The 27,173-nt window shown below is 52.4% G+C and overlaps 10 protein-coding genes across 10 annotated transcripts; 5 read left to right on the forward strand and 5 right to left on the reverse strand.

The window, feature by feature from the left end:
* Window positions 1–450: 450 nt before the first annotated feature.
* Window positions 451–1,123, reverse strand: BO80DRAFT_483438 (cell wall mannoprotein 1 family protein; the record flags this gene model as incomplete). Its single annotated transcript, XM_025723435.1, has 2 exons — window positions 451–651; window positions 713–1,123. 2 exons carry the CDS (start codon window positions 1,121–1,123, stop codon window positions 451–453), a joined length of 612 nt encoding a protein of 203 aa, XP_025571306.1.
* Window positions 1,124–4,142: 3,019 nt separating this feature from the next.
* BO80DRAFT_496644 (Aldedh-domain-containing protein) lies at window positions 4,143–6,932 on the reverse strand. The gene is made up of 7 exons (XM_025724035.1): window positions 6,694–6,932; window positions 6,419–6,645; window positions 6,135–6,372; window positions 5,478–5,938; window positions 4,955–5,427; window positions 4,498–4,909; window positions 4,143–4,453 (listed from the first exon to the last, which is right to left on the reverse strand). Exons 1-7 carry the CDS (start codon window positions 6,917–6,919, stop codon window positions 4,340–4,342), a joined length of 2,151 nt encoding a protein of 716 aa, XP_025571307.1. The 5' UTR covers window positions 6,920–6,932; the 3' UTR covers window positions 4,143–4,339.
* A 461-nt stretch (window positions 6,933–7,393) lies between these two features.
* BO80DRAFT_438178 (glutamine synthetase family protein) lies at window positions 7,394–9,041 on the forward strand (the record flags this gene model as incomplete). Its single annotated transcript, XM_025721028.1, has 4 exons — window positions 7,394–7,811; window positions 7,856–8,118; window positions 8,159–8,940; window positions 9,011–9,041. 4 exons carry the CDS (start codon window positions 7,394–7,396, stop codon window positions 9,039–9,041), a joined length of 1,494 nt encoding a protein of 497 aa, XP_025571308.1.
* A 123-nt stretch (window positions 9,042–9,164) lies between these two features.
* BO80DRAFT_212591 (D-serine ammonia-lyase DSD1) lies at window positions 9,165–10,773 on the forward strand. Its single transcript, XM_025714320.1, has 4 exons — window positions 9,165–9,414; window positions 9,483–9,599; window positions 9,677–10,202; window positions 10,307–10,773. The coding sequence occupies exons 1-4, from the start codon at window positions 9,244–9,246 to the stop codon at window positions 10,720–10,722; spliced, it is 1,230 nt and encodes a 409-aa protein (XP_025571309.1). The 5' UTR covers window positions 9,165–9,243; the 3' UTR covers window positions 10,723–10,773.
* Window positions 10,601–12,808, reverse strand: BO80DRAFT_390750 (dienelactone hydrolase). The gene is made up of 3 exons (XM_025717161.1): window positions 12,133–12,808; window positions 11,646–12,083; window positions 10,601–11,602 (listed from the first exon to the last, which is right to left on the reverse strand). Exons 1-3 carry the CDS (start codon window positions 12,377–12,379, stop codon window positions 10,824–10,826), a joined length of 1,464 nt encoding a protein of 487 aa, XP_025571310.1. The 5' UTR covers window positions 12,380–12,808; the 3' UTR covers window positions 10,601–10,823.
* Window positions 12,809–12,954: 146 nt separating this feature from the next.
* On the reverse strand, window positions 12,955–15,257 carry BO80DRAFT_390751 (putative MFS transporter). Its single transcript, XM_025717162.1, has 4 exons — window positions 14,808–15,257; window positions 14,599–14,761; window positions 13,493–14,554; window positions 12,955–13,444 (listed from the first exon to the last, which is right to left on the reverse strand). Exons 1-4 carry the CDS (start codon window positions 15,013–15,015, stop codon window positions 13,138–13,140), a joined length of 1,740 nt encoding a protein of 579 aa, XP_025571311.1. The 5' UTR covers window positions 15,016–15,257; the 3' UTR covers window positions 12,955–13,137.
* Window positions 15,258–15,743: 486 nt separating this feature from the next.
* Window positions 15,744–18,290, forward strand: BO80DRAFT_428651 (uncharacterized protein). Its single transcript, XM_025720300.1, has 8 exons — window positions 15,744–16,212; window positions 16,356–16,384; window positions 16,456–16,585; window positions 16,638–17,051; window positions 17,107–17,412; window positions 17,459–17,542; window positions 17,601–17,627; window positions 17,674–18,290. The coding sequence occupies exons 1-8, from the start codon at window positions 15,769–15,771 to the stop codon at window positions 17,866–17,868; spliced, it is 1,629 nt and encodes a 542-aa protein (XP_025571312.1). The 5' UTR covers window positions 15,744–15,768; the 3' UTR covers window positions 17,869–18,290.
* Window positions 18,291–19,777: 1,487 nt separating this feature from the next.
* Window positions 19,778–21,622, forward strand: BO80DRAFT_458571 (putative phthalate transporter; the record flags this gene model as incomplete). Its single annotated transcript, XM_025722291.1, has 9 exons — window positions 19,778–19,995; window positions 20,046–20,085; window positions 20,131–20,259; window positions 20,316–20,385; window positions 20,438–20,485; window positions 20,534–20,679; window positions 20,725–20,942; window positions 20,990–21,451; window positions 21,499–21,622. 9 exons carry the CDS (start codon window positions 19,778–19,780, stop codon window positions 21,620–21,622), a joined length of 1,455 nt encoding a protein of 484 aa, XP_025571313.1.
* A 399-nt stretch (window positions 21,623–22,021) lies between these two features.
* On the forward strand, window positions 22,022–23,974 carry BO80DRAFT_415759 (chlorohydrolase family protein; the record flags this gene model as incomplete). Its single annotated transcript, XM_025718152.1, has 3 exons — window positions 22,022–22,134; window positions 22,190–22,572; window positions 22,629–23,974. Exons 2-3 carry the CDS (start codon window positions 22,278–22,280, stop codon window positions 23,972–23,974), a joined length of 1,641 nt encoding a protein of 546 aa, XP_025571314.1. The 5' UTR covers window positions 22,022–22,134; window positions 22,190–22,277.
* rglA (putative rhamnogalacturonase B) lies at window positions 23,953–26,451 on the reverse strand. Its single transcript, XM_025714322.1, has 12 exons — window positions 26,044–26,451; window positions 25,890–25,991; window positions 25,719–25,840; window positions 25,605–25,674; window positions 25,484–25,559; window positions 25,387–25,438; window positions 25,130–25,341; window positions 24,865–25,086; window positions 24,567–24,813; window positions 24,368–24,508; window positions 24,261–24,317; window positions 23,953–24,203 (listed from the first exon to the last, which is right to left on the reverse strand). Exons 1-12 carry the CDS (start codon window positions 26,297–26,299, stop codon window positions 24,174–24,176), a joined length of 1,587 nt encoding a protein of 528 aa, XP_025571315.1. The 5' UTR covers window positions 26,300–26,451; the 3' UTR covers window positions 23,953–24,173.
* Between the last annotated feature and the right edge of the window lie 722 nt (window positions 26,452–27,173).

The raw sequence follows: 27,173 nt of genomic DNA on the forward strand, positions 1-27,173 counted from the left end.
ATGTACTACTATCTTCAACCTAAACGGAAATGGAGAAGAATCCCCGACAGAGACGGACACAGAGATGATCCGAGTCCCTAGTTAGTTCTGACCTGCAGATTCTACGTTCTGACCACCAGCCCTGCATAAGTAGGGTTTAGTGACCAATCAGGATCCTCCTATCAGAGCTTATATCTGTTCTAGTGCGTTGATGTACGGAGTAGATCTGTTGTAGTCACGGAGATGGTTTTCGGGTTATCTTTCTCGTGGTCTGGATGTACTGGATGGGTACGGAAACAAAGGAATATGAATATGATTCTGCTCTTTGGTATTTGGATATCTCTGTTTTGTACCGTGACTTCTGTTGTATTGATCTACTGAACCACTTACGTATGCATCTTGTATGTATAGAGTAAAGATAGTGGATACATGATTCCTACTCTACCAATTTAGATTCATGCTCAAACACACCTAACTCATACTCATACTCATCCACCGAATCGTCTCCTCAAACAACCCATCCACCCACACCTTACCACTCCCCACCTCCTCCGCTACACGCTCCACCACCTTCCCCTGCACCGCCTCCACCAACTCATCACTCAATTCCTTCAACGTCCTCAGAACAGCAATCACATCCTCCGTCCTCCCAACCTCCGCAAAACATTCTGCCTACCATCCCAACACATCAGCATCATACCCTGTCTATACTCCCTGGGATAACAGAATCTACCTTATCCGCCACATCCCCCAACACATCCCGCATAAAACCCGGATACGGGAGTTTCAGCGCCTCCAAGACCTGCTGGCTTTGATGGGTGTCGAGTGGCGTTGAGGTGGTGGTTACTGCGATGACGTGTTGGATGGATGTTTCGACGGTGAGTTCGCAGGCTAGGATCTGGAAGTATTGGGTTTGGGTGCCGTTGAAGTGGTTGATTGCGGTGTTGAGGGTTGTGTAGTCGGTCGCGAGGGTGGTGATGCTGGTGAGGATGGCGTCGAGGCTGGTGCTGGGGCTGGTGGTGGTGGGATATGCGGTTGTGAGGGTTGATGTGGTTATCAAAGAGAGGAAGGGGAGGGGGATCCAGGTGGTGGATGTTAGGGCCGTTAGGGCTATGAGGGTGAGGTAGGTGGTCAGGGGAGGCATTGTGGGAGAGGAGTTGGGATGGATTGGTGGGAGGAAGAGAATAAATGGTGCGGGTGATGAGGGTGATGAGGGTATTTATAGTTGTAGTGTTCTCATGCAGTCCTAGGCGGGTTGCGAATCGGATTCGATAGTATCTATCTGTTGTGTTTGATCCGAGATTTATGACCAATAGGGATGCTGCTTTGGTATGGGTATGGTGATGGGCAGCTTGTGTGTATTTGACTTGATATACATGATAATATGGAAAAAAATGAAAATATCAGCGTGGTGATTTGTCATGATGTTGGCTGTTCTTAGTGTAGCCTATATTAGGAGCTGAGTGTTTTCTTGGGCAGATATTATGCTTCATATCTCTTGATTTGTTCCATTTGTTTCTCTGGGTTCAATCAGTTATTCCATGGAGAATCATTCACCTGTATAAATCATGAATGATCCCATAAATTGATCATCCAGGCTGATTCAATGAATTATTCCAGTATTCATTTCACTATTCGCCCATTCCCAACAGTTCACCTAGACTAGAGAATAAATAGAATTTAGATCTCCCACCTCTAATGCCTTCCTAATTCTACTCACCCGAAATCATATCCATCACGATATATCATGCCAATACCTTCAACTACGACATCTCATCTCTATACTATTCAAGACCTTATTACCTTACAAACCGAGCCAAACCTGCAGAAACCATTTGGATTAAGTCACCATGGAAATGACAAAACGCAGACGATAGACTTATATCAGTGTGACCATCCTAAATGATACCAGAATTATCCAGGGAATACCTTACTAATCCTGAGCTGTACGCAGTAGCGCCTAGCATACTCTACACCTTATCCAACAGCCCCATGGGTTATGTACAGACCTATAAACCAACTCACACCTATCCGACACTATTCTAACAACCTGTGCTGTATACCCTTATCTTCCCGATGACGAATATGTCAATTTTATCTACACCAGAGATGCATACTGACAAATTCGGTATCCAAATCCCATTCACACGGACCGATAATATACTCCGACATTACAACCTACGGAATATCTTCAGCATGCCAATACCCACCTCGCATTGCTACCCACCGAGTGGTCCTACAGTATACCAAAATTTATCCCTGTGGAATGGCATAGGATATGGACCTTTCCAGTGATATGTGGTATTTCAATAACTCGATGACTTGACCATCCACGGTATTTTTGCTGCTCTCTGGACGAATCAGCAAGTGGCACATATCATAAGCATGATACTTCATCGCAGCTCGCCATGATGTGTCCTGTGTTGTTTGTATTGGGGTGGTGATTACATGGTCTGGGGTTGAAAGTGGGTTATATGGGGTTGTATTTATGGGGTGGTTTATCAGTCAGGGTGGAAATGTGTCTATAGAGTACTGAGGTCTAAACTCTGAGATATTTCTAGTGCCTTGGTTTTAATTGGAGTATTGATGAGGCTGGAGTTGTTGTTTATTGGGCAGAGGTCTTGTTCTAGCTGGGATTGGATGTTCACAATTTAATTGCTTTGTATCTTATTTGATACGCGATACTATTCTGTAATAATATATAGACTATTGCTATTCCCAAGCCTATATTCAAATATACAAGATATACTCAGCATGTTGTATGAAGCCGACTCCAAATATGAAGTCTTGACGGAATGTCTATCCTGATAATATCCTGGCATCATGCTAGCCCACTGTTCACATCCAGTGTGTCTATCCATACCAGTATTTATCCCTCAATTGAAGCGGTTCGCTCACTCATAGAATTGCCTTGGCAACCCACAAATACTCTTCCCATCAGCACTGCCTGTACCAGACAGCACTTTGCTGATACTACCAGCCCTAGATCTCATCACACCCAGCACGCTCACATCGTACAGATGGTTGATAGCACAGGCCGTAAATAGCCGTCCCAAACCTTGTACAACACCATACCGTACCGTTGCTATTCGCCTACTCCTGCCAGTAATATAACCCGACGTCTCAGATATTAGATCCAAACCAGACCCTATACAATCCAGACAGTACCCGAACCTCATCACGGGTAATCAACGGAACAATGTAACTTGGCATCGTGTGAACAGACCACATTTCTGGGATGGGAATGCCACGGAAGTCCCATAGCCATTTAGTCCCCAGACCAGTGGGGGACACGGTCGCATACCGAGCATTCAGGCGGGTGCAAAAGTCCGAAGAAACTAGTGAGTTGATTCCTCGGGTCGACGATGCCATTCATTACCACTGTGTATATAGTTCGCATGCGAGTCTGAGAAGCTGGTTTGCATTGGACAGGTACATGTCTCTTTGTCGGTTGGTTTATTTCTAGGGTTTCTCTTCGGATGATCTGATTCGCGTGGTGGTTTGGTGCTTCAGTCGGATGTCTAGGTTGCAAGTCTCGACGATGAGTCATACAAGAGACGCTGGTGGAATAATTGCTGTTATATAGTCATTGAAAAAAAGATCAGACCAGGTATCTTGGTAGCTAAAGTCTGCGGACCAGGAAGAGTCTTATCATGCACGTGCAGCTGACTGGCGTCCACTTGACACCATCAAGGTACAGTGTATAGTCTATATATACTATAAAACCTGGTTCGAGACCTCCGAGAGTCCCCTGACTTCTGACATAACCATTCCTCGAGCAAAGAAACAATCTTGAGTAGCAGACCATAGAGTTGGATATCCGTACTCGAGTTCGCACTTCATGTGAGAATAGTCACTTGACCGGGTTTGTGCAGGTGATTTGGAGTGTAGAAGGCATGGAGCTGAATTAGAGTATATATATTTGCCATGACTTGGTGCATGGGTCAGGCTTCGTTTCTGCGTTGGCGATGAATATAGGCATCATAAGGTAGAAAAGCAGATGATGAGATGATCGTATAGGTGTTGGTTGGTGTGTACGAGACTTGCCTCAAGCTCCGTGGGTAGAAGTCATATATAAAACGTCTTAGATGAGACTGATGGGCAAATCTTGGACTTTGAATGATTGGCTTGAGTAGGGAGGATGATGGGAGCAGCCACTGGCTCTTTTATAAGGGATGGAGCAGGCTTAATCGTATGATTCCGTAGGTATCTTCCTACGAGATGTAGGGATCTTTCATGGAACTCTATTCCAGAGATAGGATCCGCTTATTTCCTCTTCGCTAAGGAATGTGCAGACTCCAGCAGCATCAGAAACAATAACTTTAAAGCAAGTACATTAGTCATGATTATATACTCAAGCCTACGCCTGCGCCTCCTTGATGTGGAAGCTCTTCAGCTTGTAGAACGCATCATAACCCTGCGGTCCAAGGGTACATCCCAACCCAGAGTTCTTCCATCCAATCCATGCGAGATCCTACAACAGTTAGCACCTTCAGCATACGAGGGAAAACAACATACCGGACTTGGGTAATCGCAGCGGTTGATATACACTGTTCCCGCCTCCAAGCTCTCAATCAACTCCTCGCCCTTGTTGATATCCTTCGTCCAAATACTAGCCGTGAGACCATAGTCGCTGTCGTTCATCAGAGAAATCGCCTCCTCGTCCGAGGAGACCTTCATGATCGGCATGACAGGACCAAAGGTCTCTTCCTTCATGACCACCATGTCATGAGTGACGTTGGTCAGGACAGTAGGAGGCTGGTAGTTTCCTTCTGCAGGGGTGTTCTCAAACGTGGCATTCTGAGGAGTTGCATTGATAGCGCCCTTGGAAAGAGCGTCGGAGATGTGCGATTGGATATTCTTGAGCGCAGCTTGGGAGATGACCGGGCCAGTGGTCGTGGACTTGTCGTGTGGGGAGCCGAGCTTGTATCTGTCTCTCGTAAGTATGAATCATGGCGAGAGCTAAGACACTCACGTAGCCAACTCCTTCTTTACCTCCTCCACGAACGCATCGTGTACGTCCGCGTGCACGTACACTCGCTCAACGGCACAGCAGCTCTGGCCCGAGTTGAAGACGGCGCCGTCGACAAGCTGCGCGGCGACATATGGGATGTCCGCGTCCGGTCGGACATAGGCCGGGTCGTTTCCACCGAGTTCAAGGTTGACCGGGACAACTCTGCGCGCGGTCGCTTCGCGAATACGGAAGCCGCCTGCGGTGGAGCCAGTAAAGGAGATGAGCTGGATCTGAGGGAGCTGAACGATTTGGTCGAGCACGTCCGGGGAGCCGCAGTGGATCAGCTGGAGCACGTTTGGAGGGAGACCGGCTTCGGTGAAGTATGTGAGGAGACGTTCGCCAAAGATGGGCGTTTGGGGAGATGGGCGGAGGAGGACTGTGTTTCCGGCAAGGAGAGCGGGGACGAGGGCGTTGATTGTGACTAGGTAGGGGAACTGATTACATGAGTCATTTATAGCTGGCATGAGCGGTGGTAAAGACTTACATTCCATGCGGTGATGATCAAAGTCGGGCCAACCGGCTCCTTCTTCAGGAATCTCCTGAAGCCGTTCTCCGGAGCACCAGGGAGAGACTTGAGGCTTTCCTCCGCAATGTCGAGGAGGTAGTCGCCACGCTTGCGAAAGGTCTCAATTTCTTTGGCGCTATAGGCAATCGGACGGCCCATTTGAGTGGTGAGCTCCTCGGCCAGTGTCTCTTTGTTGGCAGCGATCAGGTCCAGCGCTTTGAGAACGATCGCCTTGCGCTGAGCCAGCGTTGTCTGCTTGTATGTGCGGAATGCATCTTGCGACGCCTGGGCGATCTGGCGAGCCTCGTCGAGGGAGATGCCAGGGTGTTCGAAGATGACCTTGTTGGTGGAGGGGGAAAGGGTACGGATTTGGTTGGACATGATGGTGGGTGTCGATGGCGATGGCGATGATGTGGAGTGGATGATGTCCGTTGTTGGTTCTTATAACCGACCGATAAGAGCTCTATCGGTGCCTGAGGCAGGGCGCGGTCTGCGGTGACGGCGCGGTCCCGGTGGGCCTCATCCATCCCACTACATATCTACAGGCACGGAGAGGCACCTGCTATCTGAAGAATGCGGATATTTATTCGAACAATCCTAATGCAAACCGACACATCGTCTCAGCGAAAAGTACACCATCGTGTGGATTTTCCACTCGCGCCATCGCATCCGCATACACCTTCTCCCCAATAATCCCCCGTCGCAGCTTCAGAAGCTCGGAAACCATGAAATCGTTGTACTCAGGATGGCCTTGGACACAGAGAATACGCTTGGGAATATAGAGCCCTTGAATGCCGCAGATCAGGCTACTACCGAGGTTGACGCATCCTGGCGGAACCTCGTACACAATGTCGCGGTGCATCATATGCAGGGACTGCGAGTGTTAGCTGCATCTCCCTGGAGTCAACAGATCAACATACCAAGATGTCCTTCCCCAGAAGCTGCTTGCCCGCACTAGTCAGGGACATGGGCTCCACGGCGACCTCCCATCCCGATACGTTCGGACCCACGCGTGCTCCGAGGGCACGCGCAATGATCTGGTGTCCGAAGCAGATGCCAATGACGGGTTTTTGGTGGATCAGATAGCAGTCTTGCACGAATCTAGTGAGGGTGAGGATCCATGGCTCATCTTTGTAGGAGTCATGTTCTATCGATTCAGCAATGATCTGTAGCCACAGTGCAATGTCAGACATACTGCTTCCTGACAGAAGAACCACGTCAAAGTCCTCTGGCTTGGGGTACTCTGCAAATGGTTGCACCACATCGATTTTGGTCAATTGCAGTTCGACATCACCGATGCGCTCCAGTCCCTGCTTGAGGTGGTTGTCCAAAACGTCCCCGTATGTGCCATATTTAGCCTTAATGGGCTCAATCGGGGTGTCGCACTCAAGGACAGCTACTCGTAGGCGTTGAGAGGGCATGATCAGTTTCAATCTTGCTAGAATACATCTACGCGGAAGGCTCGTTATTATTTACAGGCCGACCAACCGTAACCACATGTCCGCGCTGCGCATCTGCATTGTCGGATTGTTGGGATTGCCGCGGACAGAATAATCTTATCGTATTTCCTATCCATACTATAGGAGGCATCTGGCATGCGGGTACCCCTCATCCCCTCGAATCGATAGCGATAACGATAAGCGCGGTTGGGTTCCCCGCAGCGCGGTCCGATGCGGGACCGCGGTCCAAGCATCTACTCCATACTCTTAGGGATTCAAACTCATTTTCATTAGCTGCGATAGGCCGATCTCCGACCGTCGGATCATCGCCATGGCGCTCCGTCGCAATCAGGCATTACGTCGGTTAGCCTGCTTTCTGACCGTCTTTAAAGGCGTCCCTGTTGCAATTTGGCTTCTTCAGTGACTTTGATCCTAATTCAACTCAATAACTTCACAATGGCCCCCTCAAATATCACAGCGGAGGAAATCCCTACCCTCCTCGCCAATGACATCAAGGTCAAAGTCGCCGGCATCGACTGCGATGGTATTCTCCGCGGAAAGGTCATGTCGAAGGACAAGTTCCTGGGCATCGTGGAGAAGGGATTCGGATTCAGCTCCGCCGTCTTTGGTTGGGACATGCAGGACGTGCTCTATACCACTGATGCGAAGATTGCCCCGGCAGACTCGGGATACGTGGACTTTATCGCCATTCCGGACCTGAACTCGTTCCGTCGCATCCCGTGGGAGGATGACATTCCCTTCTTCCTGGTCCGTTTCGTTCAGAATGACAAGCCCGTTTCCGCGGACGGTCGGAGCATGTTGAAGTCGATATGCGACAAGCTGGCGGCCAATAACTGCCAGGGAATGGCAGGAGGTAAAGCGCACACCACTGCTCCCGAGTGAGGCTAACAGTGGTAGTGGAATTGGAGTTTATGAACTTTCAGACCCCCTCCGAAGACGGCTACGGCGCCAACGCCTCCCAGACCCGCGATATCGCAGCCTTTCTCGATAAGAATGCCCCGGGTGCGCTGCGCCCCTTGACTGCAGGCAGCTTCTCCTACAGCGCGACGCGACCGGTGGCCTTCAAGAAATACTTCTATGACATCTTCGATACCAGCGCGCGGTTCAACTGTGGCATTGAGGGGTGGCACACCGAAGGCGGGCCGGGTGTCTACGAAGCGGTGAGTTGCCCGGACTGCAGCTATGGACCACGCTCATCAGACAGGCCCTGAAAGTATGCGACGTCGGCGAGATGGCCGACAAGGTTTCTCTCTTCAAGTATGTGGCCCCATGGTAGTCTCGAATCCAGCTAACGGAAACAGACTCCTGGCCAAATCGATAGGCGTCGAACACGGCATCACCCCCTGCTTCATGGCCAAGCCCATGCAAGGCCAGCCCGGTAGCTCTGGACACATCCACGTCTCGCTCTGCGATCTGGAGGGGAAGAACCTCTTCGCACGAGATACCCCTGACACCAACGCCCCATGGCCCGATGCAGCCGGACTGTCCGATCTGGGCCGCCAGTTCCTCGCCGGTGTGCTGGAAGCGCTGCCAGACATCATGCCGCTGTTCGCCCCCACGATCAACTCCTACAAGCGCCTGGTGGAGAACTTCTGGGCGCCGGTGAACATTAGCTGGGGTCTGGAGGACCGGATGGCATCGGTCCGCATCATCACACCGCCAGTGTGCAAGCCGGGCGCGACGCGGTTCGAGGTGCGCATTCCGGGCGCGGACTTGCATCCCCACTACGCGCTTAGCGTGATCCTTGCTGCTGGCTGGCGGGGGGTGGAGAAGAAGCTGGAGATCACGGTACCACCAGTGTCCGCGCTCAAATCGACCAACACCAAGGCCGCGCTGCTGCCAAACACACTGGAGGAGGCACTCCGCCGGTTCAACGCGACGGACAGCATTGCGCGAGAGATTCTAGACCCAGAGTTTGTCGAGTTCTTTACCGCGACGCGCGAACACGAGCTTCGGGTTTGGCGGGAGGCAGTAACTGATTGGTATGCATTTTACCCGATGCCATCCCGATGCCATACCCCATTGCCATGGACGATACTAACAGCTGTATAGGGAATTTAAGCGATACATCGAAACTGTATAATAGCATAGCCTTGATACCATAGTAGAATAACTTATTTTATCGTGATAGCGCGGAGTAGATCCGGTATCAGCTAATCTCCGCGGCCGATAAGATCCCCCCGCCCCTCACATGTCCCATACCTATATAACCCCTTCCAAGGCCCCAGACAACTCACCAGCCATTACCTAGCCTTACGTCTTACTTTGAACAAATAAAATCAAGAATGGATTACTCCCTCCAAAACCACGAATCCTTCATCGGCCGTCCGGCCACTGACCTCCCCACCCCATCTCTCATCCTCAGTAAACCGACCCTCGAGAAAAACATCAAACAGCTGCTCCAAGATGTGAAAGATCTGGGTATATCGTTCAGACCGCATGTCAAAACCCTCAAAGTAGGGGTCCTATTACCCCTCTTAAACCCTACAGAAAATATACAGGAAGGAATACTGATAACAACAAGTCCCTCGACCTCACCCGCCTCATGCTCGCCAACGGCACCCACCGCCGCATCGTAGCCTCCACGCTCAGCGAACTCCGCGGGGTTCTGCCCCTCGCGGAGGAGGGAATTCTCGATGAGGTAGATACCTCCCCCAACCCTATTCCCCATTCCTCAACCTTCCCTTCAAACAAAATACTAAGAAGGTATCCTTATAGGCCCTCTACGGCCTCCCAATCTACCCCTCCGCCCTCCCGCACCTCCAAACCCTCCGCAGTACCGGCTCCAGACCCCCCCGAATCCTCCTCATGATCGATTCCCCGCAACACATCGACATCCTCGAATCATATGCCGCTACCACCAACCCCACCCCGGCGCCATGGCCCATCTTCATCAAAATCGACGTGGGCTCGCACCGCGCCGGGGTGGAACCTACCTCGACGGACTTACCCACCCTCGTGAGACGCGTGGAGGAGTCGAATGTGGTGCAGTTGTATGGGTTTTATTGCCATGCCGGACATTCGTATGCGTGTCGGAAGGAGGAGGAGGTCAAGAGAGTGTTGGGGGAGGAGGTGAGGGGGGTGTTGGAGGCGGTGAAGTTTATTTCTGGTTCTGATAAGGGGGGGAAGAGGAAGGTGGTGGTTAGTGTGGGGAGTACGCCTACGGCGCATGTGGTTCGGGAGGTTAGGGGGTTTTTGTCTGATGGGGTTGGGGGGGTTGAAGTGGAGGTGGAGGTTCATGCTGGTTTGTTTTATCCCCCCCCCCCCCCCCCCTTTTTTTTTCTTTTTTTTTATGGGGATATTGGACTGGGAAGGAAAAGAAACGAATGGAAAGCTAATGTGGCTAAGGAAACTACCCCACCAACGACCTCCAACAAGTCTGCACCGGACTCGTCACCACAAACCAACAAGCCCTCCGCATCCTCGCCGAAGTATGCAGTGTATATCCCTCCCGAAACGAGGCATTGATCAACGCCGGAACGGTAGCACTCTCCAAAGAAACGAGCGAGGTACCGGGCTTCGGACGCGTCGTGGATCGGCCGGACTGGTGTGTCGTGCGGATGGCGCAGGAGCATGGGATTCTTGGACGTGCGGGGAAGGAGAATGGGAATGGGGAGAAGGTGGAGGGAGTGTTTCGGGTCGGGCAAAAGGTCCTGTTGCATTGTCAGCATGCGTGCATTACGGCGGCGCAGCATTTCGTGTATTATGTGGTGGATGAGGAGGATGTGGTGAGGGAGACGTGGGTGCCGTGGAAGGGGTGGTGATGGTGCATTGCTAGTATGGATTCATGCTATAGGGCTCATGGGATACTGCTAGTACAAACAGGTGGGAAACTATGTAGATTGTAAATCAGGGTATAAGAGATTCAGTCATCGCTTTTCGTGTCCTCGACTGTGGCAGCCGTCGGGGTCTTTGGTGCGCCGTCCTGGTGCTCTCTGTCTTCGTCCTGGCCTACTCCATGCGCATTGCCCAGTCCATCGCTTTCCTTGCCATTCTGCTGCCCATTCCGCTGGACATTCTTTCCCTTGTTCTCGCCTACGGGCTTCTCGGCATCACTCTTGGCGAGTTCCGTTCCTGACTCCTCGGGAGCCTTGTCTTTGCCCTTCTTGGCCCGCGCCCGTCGGATCAGCCGATTGTGGTAGTCCCGGCCCTCGGCCTCAGGATCTTCCTCGACAATTCGTCGAGCAGCCTCGCGTCCAATAACTGGCAGTCGATCTACGCCCTCCGGCGCACCTTCGGGGACCTGCTTCGGATCCAGCAGTCCCACCTGGACCAGCACGCTGGCTTGGTCCCAGTACATGTGCTCCGAGTACAGTCGACCAGCGCGCAGACTCATAATGCTGACCAGAATGACCTCCACCCGTCGGTTCGTCGGAGGAACGCCAGGAAGCAACCATGGGATCTCCTGCGTATGCTCGAATGAGCAATACAGCTCATCGACGATACGGTCCGCCCCGACGGTGCGAGAAATCAAACGCAGACGCATGGACGGGGGCAGCTTGCGCAGGAAGTGTTGCTCATAGAACCGACGCAGCGCATGGGTTCCGATGGCGCCGCTCATTGTAGGCGTGCATGTGAGCGTGGGGTTCAGGTGAGTGAGGTACGGCTCCATCGTGGAGTTGAGGTTCATGGAGAAGAAACGAGCTGCGACTATTAGCGCCGTTTAAGATTCAAGGAATATACTCACCCTCCAAGAGGTCCTCCCACCGTGCCTCCAAATCCAAGTCCTTGCCGAATGCCTTCCGCAGCACCCCCAACGTGCGACTCCACGCCAGGTCCGACGCCAACCGATCATACTCTTCCAGATCATGTTCCGCGAAGCCCGGCTGTGCCGACTCATACGTGAACGCGGGCCATCCGATCTGCAGCCTCTCCCCGGTCCCGATCCCCGGGTTGATCTGCCGTGTCGAGCGGTGCTTCTTCCCCTGGAGTCCGATCACCGTCGGAATGGTGACCACGTCCACCGTACTGCCCGCCAGATGGGTCAATACCCGCACCGAGAACGGGAATCGCGATCGCGTGTCGGGGATAGTAGTAGGATAGTAAGCGATGAGGGCGCAAAGCCGACTACAGTTGGTAGATTTGCGATAATATTCCAAACAATAAGACGCAGCATCACCGAATGCTACACCATTAACCTCTGCATTCAATTGCCAACTGACAGTACAACTCACCAATCACCGCATAATTATCCCCCACCCCCAACCCATCCTTGACCGACTTCAATCGCGCTTCATACTGCGTCCCCCCATTATTAAACGGCGCATACACAACATCGAACCCCTCATCCGACCACGCCCGGAGCGTCTGGGTATCGAAATCCGGGGTCTCGGCAGTAATGCACACGCGCGACGTGCCCAAGTTGGCATTGTTGTAAAGGAAGCCGGAGGCGCCCGGGGCGCTGATGGATATGGAAGCCATCTCTGGAGTAGCTGATTAGAGTTCTAATACAAGATAGAGTGAATTGTTGGCTCGAGTGGAAAAAGCTTGCGATGGGTGCGCTCCGTGTAGATAATTGATAGTATGAGTGTGGAGCTGCGGCCGGGTGACGGGCGCTACGTCATTATGACGATGCGGACAGGGCACAGCTGCACAAGGCCGGATGCTGATGCCATGACAGGAGGTGCATCTGACGTGGGCTGTTCCAGTCAGGCGGATATCTCTGCCGCTGGTGCAGATGGACGTGTTGTGCTGGTGGGTGCTGGTGGGTGCTGAGACGTGCGGGGATGTGTTTGGTGTGGCTGGAGGTGGGTTACGTACCACGCTATACCTCACCACCAACCTCGACAAGGTGCTTCGGGACAAGGTAGAAGTGAAATGGCATGGCTATAGAAAGGAAGCGAAAAATTTCTCATCTAAGAAGCGAACGGATAGATGTATATGCTGCAATACACCGGTCAGTGATGGACAGTGCCAGATGGAATAGGAGTATCAACGGAACCGGAACCTAAAATCCCGGGATCCGATCACTATTAGACGAGAAACACACTGTTCTTCTTTCATTCATCATCCTCCACACTCAGATTATTATTAGCTGCCCACGGGGCTTACTACCTATCTATATCAGAGTATCGTTATCATCAACCACTCCGACTCCGATTAACAATGTAAACGCCGATGAAACTACCTCTCAAGAAAACACCGTATGCACCTGCATCAATCAACAAACAGAGCTGCAGTCAATATTCATCATCATCTTCGTCTCCCTCCAGAATCAGTCTCTGTCTCTCCTCATCTTCTTCCATCTCTTGCTCCCGTGCCCTCATCCGCTGCCCAGCAACGTACACAAAGGACACCAGCGCCGTCCCTACTACGAAGCCGGCTCCAGCAAAGAAGATATTGATGGGAAGGGGATTTCCCCCAAACGGGCCATGGGTCAGTGCATCTAAACCGTATTGGGAGAAATTCACCAGTCCGGAGAAGCAGATGATGGTCCCATAGACACGTCCAAAGGTGGCAAACCCGAAGACCTTTGTTGCATAATCACTAACGGAATAGTTAGAGGACGTCCAAGTAATCTGGCAGGAAACTTACGACATGGCGGAATAGTAAAGTGGCCGCAGCAAAACAAATAGTGCCACGGTTGCGTATCCCGTCCACAAGACTGGGATCGAATTCAAAATACCAATCACCGTCGTCAAAACCACGATAATAGCCAGGATGGCGGGCACGCTGACGCGATCAAGCAGCAACCCGATGAATGGCGTAGAAATTACCCCTCCCACAGGCAGAGCAATGTCAAAGAAACTGTTGATCTGCACGGCCAATGCATCGGAGTTCAGCATATACTCATACTGAGCTCGAATTGTGGCGATGAAATAATTCATGCGCAACATCTGCAACACGGTCATCAGGGTGATCAAGATAAACCAGGGCGTGGCCATCTGCTTGTGTGCGGGCAGTCCATGCAGCGCCCCCCAGACGGCACTCGCAACCTGACGATCCTCTTCGCGTTGCTCCCGTTCTTGTCGCTCCCCTTTGTTACCCAGGACTTTGGCGATCTTGCGCAGCTTCTTACGCCGTTCCTCGGCGCGTTGCCGTCGGATGCGTCGCAGCTCCGTGTCGCTTTCGATCTCATCGTCGGAATCGTGAACATCGCGGGTGGCATCTTCGGCTTGCTCAATCTTGACTTCGAGTTGATATGTACCCTGGTAGTCATGAGAGGGCATAAGCGTAATCAACCCGATGAAGATAAAGACAGGCACGAAAAGATACCCCAAAAAGAACTTTCCCGGATGGAACGACCGGTGGGTTGCTTCATAGAGCAGACGGTAAAACAAGTACACGGCTGCCGAGGCATCAAAGGCGCCGGTCACCAGAGCAACAATGGTCCCTGCGTACTTGGGAAATGCGTTTGCGATCTGGAAAGAAGGCACAAAGATAAAAGTACCTCCCAAGGCGAGAAAGAAGTTTCCCACCATATAACCATCAAACTGTGGCTGGAAAAAGGAATAGGCCATCAGCGAGCTACCCAGGGCAAGAAGCAGGCACCCTGAAAAGCCACAAACACGCGATCCATAGCGATCCAGGAGAGTCCCGACCGGAAGGGCCGACACATTGGCGGTGATGGAGCCGATGGTGAAGAACAGATTCAATCTGCCGAGGTTAGACGTGGTTCAACTGACTGCCACAAAACACACCTGAGATCCTGTTCAGCGCAGACTTCTACCCCATTGTGCAGTTCTTCCTCTGTGCACAGCTCTCGATATACGCCTTCTGCAACCAGGACTGGTTTCAAGGCCGCGAATCCAAACACGACCCCGGCTGCGAACCAGCACGCGAGAATGGTGACAACCACCTGAGCTGGGAGAAGTTAGCCACTGTGCACCCAAATTAGCAATTGACCTACCAATTCGCTTGGCAGTTGACACTTGATAGGCGGGCGTCCCCGAGCTGTCGAGAGCGACAGGTTGAGGCTGAAGGACATCGTAACTGATTTTGCGGCGGACGAGAGCGCATGGCTCGCCCATCACAGCGGTTGCGATGGTGCTGTCATCCTGGGGATCAGGCTCACGATCCACTCCCTCGATCACCGAAACGTGCTGTACCAGAGACATGGTACGTGTCCGATGGAACAGTTGTTGGGACAAGACAGGGTGGTGGGATCGTGGGTGGTCGTGATGAAGTTAAGTGGTGGTTCCCGCGCCAGTGGAAGAAACTTCTGGATGTTTACAACCCCTTTCGCCACCTCCTTACCCAGCGGGAAGCCAAAAACCCGGTTTTTCGACAAGGGAAAGCGGAATTGTGGGCCCTTTTCTTATCTTTACCTTGATGTGGTGACAAATTTGCCAAGGAGATAATCGTCGGCTGTCAGTGGTAACATTTGGGGTGACACCTTCCTTAGCGGTCGTGGTCTGGATTCCCAGCGCCTGCGGTCCGTTCCTTGCACTCGGACCCTCCATTCCCCCACCTGGCAGTCCAATGAATATCAATGTCCACAGCACAGTCATCTGTTCTTTCTAGCTCCTAGATCAGTCTCCTCCTCTCCATCAGACAATAAACCCCACTAAGTGATGACAAGGATCCCCACATTTCACCCCTAGAGCTTGGCATGGCCAGTTCCATGGTTGCGCACATCACCGCACCCTCAAGCATACTACTAAGTTTAGCCAATCACTATGCTTCTTAGCCGCTTAACTATAATGATCCTAGATCCCCCTCCGGTTCATTGGCGCATCGCGCATTCAGCCTTGCGGCGTGGCGACGTGGCAGGCGCTTAGGCTGACTCCCTCAGTACTTAGCCTGGCTGATTCCCAAAAATGCCATCGCCTCGATTTTTGGCGTCTGTCAGTGTCGGACTGAATACCAGCATGGAGCAGTTGTGGCTGCCGGGAACGCAGCCAGCAGCATATAATAATTTTCGTTGGAACAAGAAATTCTCGCTGCGTCAACCCGAGCTGTACCCAGATGAAGACAAGCGGCTACAAATTGCTTCTAATGAATCGGAAATCGATGCCTTCCTGGAGTGTTTCAAATTGGATTTGGAGCCTCCGGGGCGCTTTCGTGCTCTCAGGGCGTTTTTAGAGTGTGCAAAACGGCAAAATTCGTTTCGAGCTTCGTCCGCTGGTGAGAACATGGTTATTGTTGATGATCGTTGTGATCCCACACCTATTGTCGCAATTTCAGGACATGCAAATATTCGTTACGGACGAGCATGGGAATCTCTTCAATACTTGAACAATCCGCCGCCAGGCCTACATGTTAATGTTCAAGCACTCAAAGCCGACGACCTTTCTAGCCATCTAAAGCAGGATGTGAGGCCATGATCTGCAATTTTCTCTTTCTCTTGAGTTTATTTACTGTCTCGCGCCTCATTCTATAGTTCTAACTTCCTTCTTCTTGTCTCTCGTTGTTCATGTCCTACTTAGTTTGGTTTACTGACAGCCGGAGCTCGTAGAGGACAGGAAAAGCAGAAAGAAGACTACTGTTCGTGAAATCCCGAGTTAACCTTCAGTGTTTCCTTGGTCTCTGAAATTTGACTAATCTAGTTGATGCAGATTCGTTCTTAATATAACTCCAACCATAGCTCTGTCCGTGATCAAAAACGTCACATGCACGCACTTATCAGATGTTCGGTCTTTTCTTGCCAGACACGTTGATTTCAACCCATATATCAACGTTATACAGGTTTGATATCCGTTCAAGAGCTCAGGGAATAGCTTACACTAACCCGTGTTAGTCCCATGGTTTTGTACTTGAATTTCACCTTCCCCATTTCATACTGCGTACGAATCAGGTAGCTAGAGATGACTCCAGAGGGCTGCGGAAATGCCGTTATATGCGACCTCCGAATTTAAGACATATACCTCAAGCATGTATCATCGAAGCCCAAATTTCCTTTGGAGTGTTTGGTAGTGATGAGTTCTTTTGGGAAGCTTATTGCTTCGTGGATACCTATGGCAGCGATCAGGAATCGATTGAGCGTTACCTACAGGACAAGCGGGATGCACCATCAGGTGGCTCTGTGGCGCAGGAAGCTCCCATTTGGGAACCACGGTACTACTTTCTAACAGTATTTTCTGTCCGCCTGGGTCAAGTGACAATGGAATGGACAGTTCTGGCACAAGTGTTAGAGAAGGACTTGGACCCATATGTGAGTCTACCGTCATACAAATGCAAGATAACAAGCCAATTAATCTGACATTTAGGGAGAAATTGATGGGGTTTCCTTGCCCACATTTATAGAGAAAGACCCCGGGCTTGAGCGAACCAAGCAACGTACATGGACTTTGAGCATCCTACGCCGTCTACGCAATTCCCTTGCCAAGTTGATTGCAGCATGGCATGCTTTTGATACGGAACAAAGCTCATGCTTTGACCTGGATACACCAGGCGCCCTGGCAGATAAATTCCGGGAGAAATTTTCACTCATGCGAGGGAAGATGGCGGAGCTGCGGGCGCTGCATATGACCTTGGAGCAGCGGATCGAGTCCCTCGAGAAACTGTCCGATGCAGTACGTTTGTTGTTTTCAGATGCGATGTCCAAGCTGACCATATCAGCTGGTAAATGCGTCGGCACTCTCAGAGAGCATCACAGCGACACGGCAGGGAAATAATATTGAAATACTGACATACATTACGATCGTAAGTAATGGACTCATGGTGGTCTAGGAGAATCCGTTATCGGTACTGACCAGTCCAGATTTACCTCCCAGTGACACTTATCACGGTCAGTTGCGCTAGCTAGGTGACTCTGCAGCACTAATTGAGAACAGGGCTGCTATGGTATGAACCAGGTTTCGAGTGATGTAGCATGGTGGACCTACTGGGTGTCGATCAGCTGCCTGACCGTTTTCACCGTGTTACTGGCATTTGCATTGCCGACCGGGCTGGCTTGGTGGAAAAGTAGGCCTCTGTCCCTGGGTCGCAGTCTGCCGTACTACCGAAGTTGGAGGGACCTTTCCAAATAATTTGGCAGTACGGTTTAGGAAACAGGCCTATACCGCTAGACTCGACCAGGAGATTCGGCCAAGGGAATACAGGGCAATGAGGCCGCATCCGATGGACTATTGATATATTTCAGCACCAACTTTGCAATTTGCCTGGGCTTGCATGGGGATCTAAACCCTGCCAAGGCGCGGAAAGGCGCCGTAGATCATCCAGGCAGCATACTACTTGTTAGAGTCTATCACACTTGGCAGAAGTTTGGACCTTCTTGAGAATGATCATGCCTTTTCCTTCGGGAAACACTGCTGTGAGAATACCCATGGGACGCAGCGATGTCTAGGGAAAAGGGGACATCGTTAAAAAGGGTGACTTCATCAAGAGAATCAGGTTTAAAGATTCCAATAAGGGATCCTAACCTGGCCAGGCATAAAGGGACGTTGTAGATCTTCTAGGTAGCACGTCAGGTGTCGGACAGAGGATGATGATATCTTGCAGGAAGACGCAAGCTATACAGGGGGCGACATGCCTCGACTGAAGCAGGGGCCCAACTGTCTGGACAGATTCGTGCTTGTCACTATGCCTTTCACAAAGCTTAGGCACCCCGCATGGACCGCATTATTCCACGATTGAGAGCCATCCGATTCCCTGCACCCACCAATCACCCCAATCACCTGGGATAGTGCATTCTCCTCAACCAATCGCACTTGGGTCCATCAATGCCGGGACACCTACACCGACAATCCCAGGCAGGCGACGTTTTCGCGTTTCTCGCGCCATGCGCTGGTCCAATCGAAGAAGCATACCTGGGAACGGATATCAAAAGTACCAGATGCTCGCAAAATATACGGGCGCTGAGACCGGATGAGACACCCACTGGACCCGTAGGCAACAGCTGAACTAACCGACTAGCGAATGAGCTATCTAGACTCCAGCCACCCGAGGAACAGTAAAATAACGCACACTGAGCACTGGAAGTTCCGGGAGATTTAGGGAGCGGGAGAACAAAGAAACTTGACGGGATGGCGGGGATATGCCTAGGTTGTCGCCTATGCGTTGGGGGAATTCCCGACCCGACAAGGCGCCAGTTCCTGACTGGGCCAGGATTGCGTTGGGCTGACCAGTCAAGCTCCCTGGAAGGTGTGTGGTTTTAGCTCGTATCCAGGCGATGACCTCGTTATCCGCGCCCCCAATCTCCGCTTCACGAGTCGAAACAAGCTTCCGTGTTGTCGCCAATCCGGCCAGACCATTCGACTGCCGCGGCCCTCCTTCGGCTTATACCCGACGATGTTCATTGATCGAGCAGGATGGACTCGCCGGTCGCAGAGATGCTCGCACCGAGCTTGCCAAGTTGCCTGGCGAAATGAAGTCTGTTCCTCCATGCGCCGAGATACGAGGGGTTAATTCTTCCTCAACCAGCCGATGAGAAACGTCATCCGGTTGAACGTGTGAGTGAAGAGATGTCTCTGGTTGATCTGGCCAGGTGGCGCCCAGACGTCTTGGAGAGGTTCGGGCTGAAGTCATCCGACTGAGTGGGGAGCCCCGGTGGCTGCTTGTTTGCTCCCCCCGCAATCCGATCGTCGCGCGCCCCGCATCCATCTGCCTTGTCATCCCTGAACCTGGGGAAACTGTGGAGAACCCAGATTGTTTTCCATCATCGTTCTAGTCTCTTTTTACTCCGAGAAGATGGTTGGTCGCCATGAGCCCGTATCCCTGGTGCGCGGTAATCCCACAACTGCCGAATAATCGATCACCTGAGTTCGAGAACGATAATGTGTCCGCCACACACCGCGGGGAAGCCTCTGTGCTCATCCATCGATAAGTATCGCAATTGTGTGCTGTGCAGTATATAATGATCTGTGGTCGCCAGCCCAGATGCTGACTTTCTAATCCCTCCACATGGTTACTCGCTGGGTATCCTTCGTGACGTTCATCATGTCGACTGCAGACCTCGAAAAGCCCCTCAGCGTTGAGCGAATTGAGGACATCGGCAAGCCTGCGACTAATGATGTGGATTATGACGAGGAGTTCTCGCCGGCCGAGCAGCGCAAGATCATCCACCGGGTCGACCGCCGCTTGGTAACCATGGCGGGTCTGGCCTACTGCATATCTCTCATGGACAGGACGAATCTCAGCATGGCTGCAGTTGCAGGGTAAGACAGTGAGTGATTCCTGGCTGCTGAATGGCCATTGACTTGAGCAGTATGACCAAAGACCTGGAGCTTGGCGTCGGAACCCGCTATGTATGATCTATACCTTCTGAGGCGTGCATATGCTGATAGGATTAGTCCGTCGTGATTCTTGTTTTCTTCATACCCTACGTGATCTTCCAGCCCCCAATGACGGTCATCATCCGAAAGGTGGGCCCCACGTTGTTTCTGGGCACCCTGGTCATATCATGGGGAGCGATACTCGTCGTAAGCTGGTTCGATTCTATCTATAGCAGAAGCCGAATTCTGACAGGCACTTTAAGGGAATGGGGTTCGTCAAGAATTGGAAACAAATGGTTGCGATCCGCGTTCTCCTTGGCACCCTGGAAGCAGGTGAGTCTGGTCTGAGATGAACATATTTAGGCTGCCCCAATTGACTCTTTAGGGTATTTTCCTGGCTGTGTGTATCTCCTGTCGAGTTGGTATGCCCGGTGTAAGTTTCGCAAGCCTGGGTTGGTGTTGGCCTGACTAACGACATCAGATGACATCCAGAAGCGATACTCGGTCTTCTACCTCATCGGCTGTGTAGCGTCGGCACTGGCGGGGGTACTCGCGTTTGGACTGATGCAGATGGGCGGCATTCAAGGCATTTCAGGCTGGCGATGGATCTTTATCATGGAGGGTGTGGTATGTTTCCCGCTCTGAAATGTGGCATGATATTGATGTCTCCAGATTACCGGGGTCATCGGAGTTCTAACCTATATCTTCATGGTTGACTTCCCAGAGAAAGCACACAAGTCCTGGAAGTTCCTGAACGAGAGGGAGAGTGCGTTTATCGTTCGACGCATCAACCGAGATCGGGCCGATGGCAATGAGGAGCCCTTCAATTTGAAGCGTTTTCTGACCCCAGCCCTTGACCTGAAGATCTGGGCTTATGCCTTGATTTGCTTGTCAGTTCCTTGATGCTTCTATACACACATAAAGTTAACTCGAGCAGATGCACCACGACCATCGCGTATGCCATTGCGTATTTCCTCCCCATTATCCTCCAGGATGGCATGGGCTTCAGCACCGGGGCTGCCCAATGTCTGGTTGCGCCCCCTTATGGCTTTGCCGGCATCTTGATGTACGCGACAGCCTGGGTGAGTGATCGATATCGGATCCGGGGACCGATCGTGGCCTTCAACTCCTTGGTCTGCATCGCTGGGCTACCCCTGATGGGGTTTGCCAAGGGCAACGCTGCACGATACGTGGGTGTCTTTTTGGTGGTCGCAGGCGCCAATGGGAACATCCCCGCGGTGATGGCGTATCAAGCCAACAACATCCGCGGCCAATGGACCCGTGCCTTCTGCAGCGCCACGCTAATTGGGATTGGAGCCATTGGTGGCATTGTGAGTAGTTTGGTGTTTCAGTCCAAGGATGCACCCGACTACCGACCGGGCATCTGGACGACGATTGCGTGAGTTCTGATCCTCGTTGTATATATCATTTACTAATGTAGATAAGTTGCAATCTCTTCACGTTGCTCACGGTAGCTGTGCTGAGCGTGTGGTTCCGATATGCCAACAGACAGGCTGATCGTGGGGAGCGCGTGCTGGAAGGGTCCCCGGATTTTCGGTATACTATCTAGCCGGAGCTATGAGATTGTCTATTTATAGTGTCAGAGATCTTAGTTGCAGGATCTAGCATGAAAATATACATACCTCCGGCAGGACGGTTACTGGTAATATCCAATGAAAATATTATCCGTCGGCTGTCACTAGGCTCTAGATTGAGGCTAGATGCAGCACCACTCGGCTGCATATTGTACTACTAGTTACTATACATCATGAAGCAAGAACATCTGGTCAACTGAACATTGGTTCCGCCTAACATGGCTGGAAACAAACCGGTCAAACTCTGGCTTCCCAGATAGGCAATCCATATCTTATCGCCGCGCTAGACCGGATTCAGGATCGGAGCCGGCCGGGCCCAGCCTCGGAACCGAACGGGACGGCGTCATTGGCCGCGCGCCGCTCGCCGTATAAGACCTCACTGCGCTCCATCGCATCGCGCTCTTTCCTCGCCAGTAGTAGATTGTGACGACCCTTGTGCGGTCGCATAGTTGGATTACCTTGTATACAAAGCCTGCATTGATATCAGGTAAGTGCAGCATCCACCTCGCCTACCGCACATCAGACCCTGACCATACACACAGATTGCATACTGTCCCTACCTGGCAGTCACAGAACGATCTCTACTCTTCTGCATCGATCCTCAGCTGCGGTTCTGAGCACTGGTTCACCATGTCTCCCGATTACACTCTCTTTGTGGGGACCTTCATCCAGCTCCCCCGCACCAAGACCGGCGCGGAGCACCAGCTGGCCATCACCCGCGGTGCCCTCTGGGTTTCCACCACCGACGGCCAGATCAAAGGTTTCGACTGGTCCATCGCCAACGACAAGGACCTCAAGAACCTCCTCCAGGCCAAAGGCTGGACCGTCGTCGATGACTCCAGCACCAAAAGCAAACCGGGCGTGAAAGTGACGCTCGTCGTCGCCCGCGAAGACCAGAACGAGTTCTTCTTCCCGGGCTTCATCGGTACCATCCCTGCTTCCTCTATGCCTCCATAGCCTATCTAACAAGCTACCCCTCAGACACCCACATTCATGCCCCCCAATATCCCAACAGCGGACTCTTCGGCTCCTCTGGTCTCCTCTCCTGGCTGCAAACCTACACCTTCCCCATCGAAAAGTCCTTCGGCAGCACCAAACTGCCCTCCATCCCCCCCCCGCAAGCCTACCGCGTCTACAACCAAGTCATCGCCCGCACCCTCGCCAACGGCACCACCTGCGCCTCCTACTTCGCGACCATCCACGTTCCCGCCACCAACCTGCTCGCCACCCTTTGTCACGCCCGCGGCCAACGCGCCCTCATCGGCCGTGTCTGCATGGACAACCCAGACCACTGCCCCGCGGACTACCGTGATGCCTCCCCCTCCGACGCCCTCGCCGCCACCGAAGCCACCATCGCCCACATCCGCTCCCTCGATCCCTCCGCTGCCCTCCTCCACCCCATCATCACCCCGCGCTTCGCCCCCTCCTGCACTCCCCCAGCCCTCACCCACCTCGCCCACCTCGCCGCCTCCACCTCTCCCCCGCTGCACATCCAAACCCACCTCTCCGAAAACCTCGACGAATGCGCCCTCGTCCACTCCCTCTTCCCCACCGCCAAAGACTACACCTCCGTCTACGACCACTTCGGTCTCCTCACCCCCCGCACCATCCTCGCCCACGGCATCCATCTCTCCGACTCGGAACGACACCTCATCGCGTCCCGCAACGCCAAACTCTCCCACTGCCCGGCCTCCAACTCCGCCCTCGGCTCCGGAATCTGCCAAGTCCGAAAGGCCCTCGACGCCGGAATCACCGTCGGTCTCGGAACCGACGTCAGCGGTGGCTACAGTCCGAGTGTTCTCGAGACCGTGCGACAAGCATGTCTCGTCTCGCGCCTCTTACCCCAATTCAATCCCCCCGCATCCAGCCCCACCCAGAGCGAAAGCCAATCCACCCGCACCGATCCCATCCCCCGCGAAATCCTCTCCGTCGAAGAAGCCCTCTACCTCGCGACGCGCGGCGGGGCCGACGTCGTCGACATGGGTGATCAGATCGGAGGCTTCGATCTGAATATGTCCTGGGACGCGCAGCTGATTAAACTGGGGAAGTTCGCTCCGGCGGGACGGTGGGGGGCGCGTGGCGGGGTGGAATCGACGGTCGATGTCTTTGGGGAGGAGAGTTGGACGGAGAAGGTCCATAAGTGGGTGTGGAATGGGGATGATCGGAATGTGAGAATGGTGTGGGTGAATGGTCGGTTGGTGCATGAGGTTGTGCCGGCGGGGGAGGTCGGAAAGAAGGGGAAGGGGTGGAAGAGCTGGGTGTGGGGGGTGGTCGGGGTGGGGGTTGTTGTTTGGGTGGTTGGACGGCGGGTGAGAGGGAGGAATTAGGGTAGACTTAGGATTGGGTTGGGTTTATAGGAGTGATACCGGTTACTTCATGGGATAGATTAGATTCTTCATTATACGGACTAGGTCACAGTGATTAGATAGGATAGTTACTCAAGGCGTTGCCGGTAATATTACTTAGAAGATGCTATAGAACCAACAACCCCCTAGACAACTACTTCAAACTCTGATACTACGATTCTCACTGGAAGAGCTCCACGCAATCAAAGATCTAGACCTACTCGTCAGCAACATCCCCTGTCTCATATCATATCAGCGATGTACTTACGAAATTCGGGCTCAGGAACTCATCCCCTGAACTACCGGAGATGACGTCGATCGTGATCTATCATATGTTAGCATGCCCTGTGACTGGATTTAAGTGAAGTGGCATACCGTGTTCGTGCCCTCCACGATCGTTCCGGAAGGGATAGACACGTCATAGACCTCCCCGTAGCCTCGGTATGCGCCGCGAGTAACGCCACGAGAGTTCAGGTTCGTGGGTGCGGATGGAGCGGATCCTTGGTAGGAGTTGATCTGGTGGGATTTAGTTAGTCTGGGGAAGAAAAGTAACTAACTACTAGGTAATCCATACCGTAGCCTGAGGGCGACCTCCCGCGAAGGATAGAGTGGTTCCGATACGGAGTGTGGCGGCGCCAGTTTGGGATGACGTTGCGGTGAATTTGATCGTGACTGGGTTATTGTCGTCCTTGAAGATCGCCATGGGGAAGTCGGTCAAGGAGGAACTGCCCACGGTGTAGGTGAGGGGGCCCCAGGATGACATTCGGGAGTCGGAGGGGTGCATTCGGAGCTGGTTGGCGGCGTTGCGGAAGCCGGTGGGTCTGCGTTATCTGTTAGTTTGGGCTGATGCTGTGGTGGTGGTGGAAACGTACTGTCCGTCCCAGTCGCCGATTTTGAAAATGGTGGTTCCTGTTTTGACTGATCCGGAAATGTTCTTGGTGGTGCTTGAGCCTGCGGTGACGGTGACGGAGCTGGTAGCGACAACGTATTCGCCTTGGTAGTAGACCATGGTGTAGGTTCCGGGTTTCATGGCGGGAGATGTGAAGCTGCCGTCGGAAGAGGTGTATGTCCAGTACTGGGCATCATCATTGTACCTGCGTCGGTTAGCCGGAGTCGGCGGTTGGATCGGGAACGTACCAATGGACAACCCAGTCAAAGCTCGAATCCGCACCAGATGCTGTCCCGGAAACAGTCCCCCTGCCTGACTCGGCCACGTAGCCCTGGATGTCGAGATCCGCGAAGAACGAGGTGTCAATGTCGGTGCTGGGGGTACCGCTGCGGCTGAAGTACATCGAATAGGGTCCGTGAAGACCCATGCGGTAAGACTCGGTTTGAACATGGCCCGAGTTCTATTTTGTTATTGATTGCAATCATACTTGAGGGAAGTCACATACCATGTACCAGTAGAGGGCGTTGTAGCTGCCCCCGTTGTTGGAGTTGATGTCCCTGCAACGATCAGTATCTCCCCCTAAATGCAGAGAGTGGACGAACCTGTGGAACGGGCCACCAGAAGAGCTTTCATACTGATTCAAAATCATGCAGACGCGGTGCGCATCGCCCGCAACGCCTTACTACGTCAGCAGTCATCTCACGGGTAATCAGAAGCTCTTACAGTGCCGTTGATCGTCGATGAAGCGCTGGCTGGAGTAGAACTTGCTACGAGTCTCCCCATCCACCAGGAACTTGCTCGATTAGCAGGGTCTTCGAACAATTCGATCAGTCTTACCACGTCAGAGCCCTCAATCGCCTCGCCACCAGAAGTGTTCGAGACATCCCCGAATGGCTCCTCGTTGGGCAGCAAGTCTGAGTTGAGCCGAGCAATGAACCTCAGTTCGCCGATGGATGGTTCTAATGCGATGTTTAGATGTTGCTACTGGTATCTTAGATCCGCACTCACCCGCTGTGATGTAGGTTGCCATGTGTATGATAGGGTCCCCGTTGTGGACCACCATATACTGCGTCAAGGTGTCCGTTTCACAGGTCACCTTGATATAGTCCCCTACTCATAGTAAGCTCGTCGGCTCTGTTTCGAGCTGAGTAACCACACGCACCATCCTGAGTGGCAGAAACTGTCGCAGTTCCTAGACCAGAGCCGATATGGCTGCCCGTGCTTTGATACTGCAGTTCCGAGCCATAATATACGATAGAAGTAATATCGCAGCTTCCGCGGTCCACAGTAAACTGCAGCGGGTTCGGAGAATTGGCATTTATGACATAGGAATCATCACTGGTCGTAATACCAAAGGCTGCACTCGCAACCTTGGCTGAGACTAGGAGGGACGATAGGAACAAAGGTCTGGACAACATGTTGCACTAAGACGGTTGCAATGTAAGTCACCCGTGCAGTTTGTAGATACCTCCATCTCTTAAATAATGCTTTAGCCGACGCGCTTGCCGAAATCCTGAAGACTGATGGAGCCAAACCCGTCCAGCTAGTGTCCCTCGTGCATGGTCCCTGGCCAAGCCTTGGACAGTAACGCCGTCCACCAATCTAAGGATGGGATAAATGAGGGGGTCAATCTAGCACGTATGTCATCGCTTCATGCTCCTCCAAGTGCCGACGCTATTGCGAATTCAGTTATAGGAAGGTGGATAATCACTGTCATCGCGACATGCGAAGCTGCCGGTGTTATGAATCTTGTGGATTGGAGACACATAGCCGTAGCCAAGAGAATCTTGGCTCAGTCCTCCTGCAATCTGACACTATCCAGAGCTGCCGTGACAAGTTATATCTGAACAGGGGCATGGATCATATCAGAGTATCTGGCAATATGCTCCTCCAGCCAAATTGGCTTTGGCATAGAACAAAATGCAATTTGCCTTCTCAATACCATGAGCATCTCGACAGGTTTCGGGAATCGCTGCAGCGAGGGTCCAAGCTCTCTTGTCGATCCTTTCCTAGAAGAACACTGACGAGGGCTCCGCTGAAGACAAACTCCATCCACGGCTTGGCCAGAGTCATCAGTGGTGGACGGACTTGTTTCTTGGCTGGCGGACGGAGTTTGCTCCGCGCAGATACACCGGATGTGAATGTTCAGCTAGGTTCAGCCTAAATGCAGGTCCACGAGTCAGAACAAGTGCGATGCGCATGAAAGCCTACATTTGCAGAGGACCTGCTGCCAAGCCTTACCTATCTGGCTATTGGTATATTGACATCGACACATTGGGTGGCTTGTATGTA

This window comes from Aspergillus ibericus (genome assembly GCF_003184845.1).
Source record: "Aspergillus ibericus CBS 121593 unplaced genomic scaffold BO80scaffold_50, whole genome shotgun sequence".
Classification (NCBI taxonomy): Eukaryota; Fungi; Ascomycota; class Eurotiomycetes; order Eurotiales; family Aspergillaceae; genus Aspergillus; species Aspergillus ibericus.

Bases quoted from the DNA above. Each gene is read 5' to 3' on its own strand.
- rglA (XM_025714322.1), bottom strand. From the start codon at position 26,299: ATGTTGTCCAGACCTTTGTTCCTATCGTCCCTCCTAGTCTCAGCCAAG. The intron at 25,841-25,889 runs GTGAGTGCGGAT...ACATCGCATTAG, and splicing joins GGCAACCTACATCACAGCGG to AACCATCCATCGGCGAACTG. The intron at 25,675-25,718 runs GTAAGACTGATC...TAATCGAGCAAG, and splicing joins CGATTGAGGGCTCTGACGTG to TTCCTGGTGGATGGGGAGAC.
- BO80DRAFT_212591 (XM_025714320.1), top strand. From the start codon at position 9,244: ATGGATTACTCCCTCCAAAACCACGAATCCTTCATCGGCCGTCCGGCC. The intron at 9,415-9,482 runs GTAGGGGTCCTA...GATAACAACAAG, and splicing joins CGCATGTCAAAACCCTCAAA to TCCCTCGACCTCACCCGCCT. The intron at 9,600-9,676 runs GTAGATACCTCC...GTATCCTTATAG, and splicing joins AGGAGGGAATTCTCGATGAG to GCCCTCTACGGCCTCCCAAT.
- BO80DRAFT_496644 (XM_025724035.1), bottom strand. From the start codon at position 6,919: ATGCCCTCTCAACGCCTACGAGTAGCTGTCCTTGAGTGCGACACCCCG. The intron at 4,910-4,954 runs GTGAGTGTCTTA...TACGAGAGACAG, and splicing joins GTAAAGAAGGAGTTGGCTAC to ATACAAGCTCGGCTCCCCAC. The intron at 4,454-4,497 runs GTATGTTGTTTT...TAACTGTTGTAG, and splicing joins GCTGCGATTACCCAAGTCCG to GATCTCGCATGGATTGGATG.
- BO80DRAFT_390750 (XM_025717161.1), bottom strand. From the start codon at position 12,379: ATGGCTTCCATATCCATCAGCGCCCCGGGCGCCTCCGGCTTCCTTTAC. The intron at 12,084-12,132 runs GTGAGTTGTACT...TTAATGGTGTAG, and splicing joins GGATAATTATGCGGTGATTG to CATTCGGTGATGCTGCGTCT. The intron at 11,603-11,645 runs GTGAGTATATTC...TAATAGTCGCAG, and splicing joins GTGGGAGGACCTCTTGGAGG to CTCGTTTCTTCTCCATGAAC.
- BO80DRAFT_428651 (XM_025720300.1), top strand. From the start codon at position 15,769: ATGGAGCAGTTGTGGCTGCCGGGAACGCAGCCAGCAGCATATAATAAT. The intron at 16,385-16,455 runs GTTCGTGAAATC...TAGTTGATGCAG, and splicing joins AAAGCAGAAAGAAGACTACT to ATTCGTTCTTAATATAACTC. The intron at 16,586-16,637 runs GTTTGATATCCG...AACCCGTGTTAG, and splicing joins CATATATCAACGTTATACAG to TCCCATGGTTTTGTACTTGA.
- BO80DRAFT_390751 (XM_025717162.1), bottom strand. From the start codon at position 15,015: ATGTCTCTGGTACAGCACGTTTCGGTGATCGAGGGAGTGGATCGTGAG. The intron at 14,555-14,598 runs GTGTGTTTTGTG...TAACCTCGGCAG, and splicing joins TGCGCTGAACAGGATCTCAG to ATTGAATCTGTTCTTCACCA. The intron at 13,445-13,492 runs GTAAGTTTCCTG...CTATTCCGTTAG, and splicing joins CTTTACTATTCCGCCATGTC to TGATTATGCAACAAAGGTCT.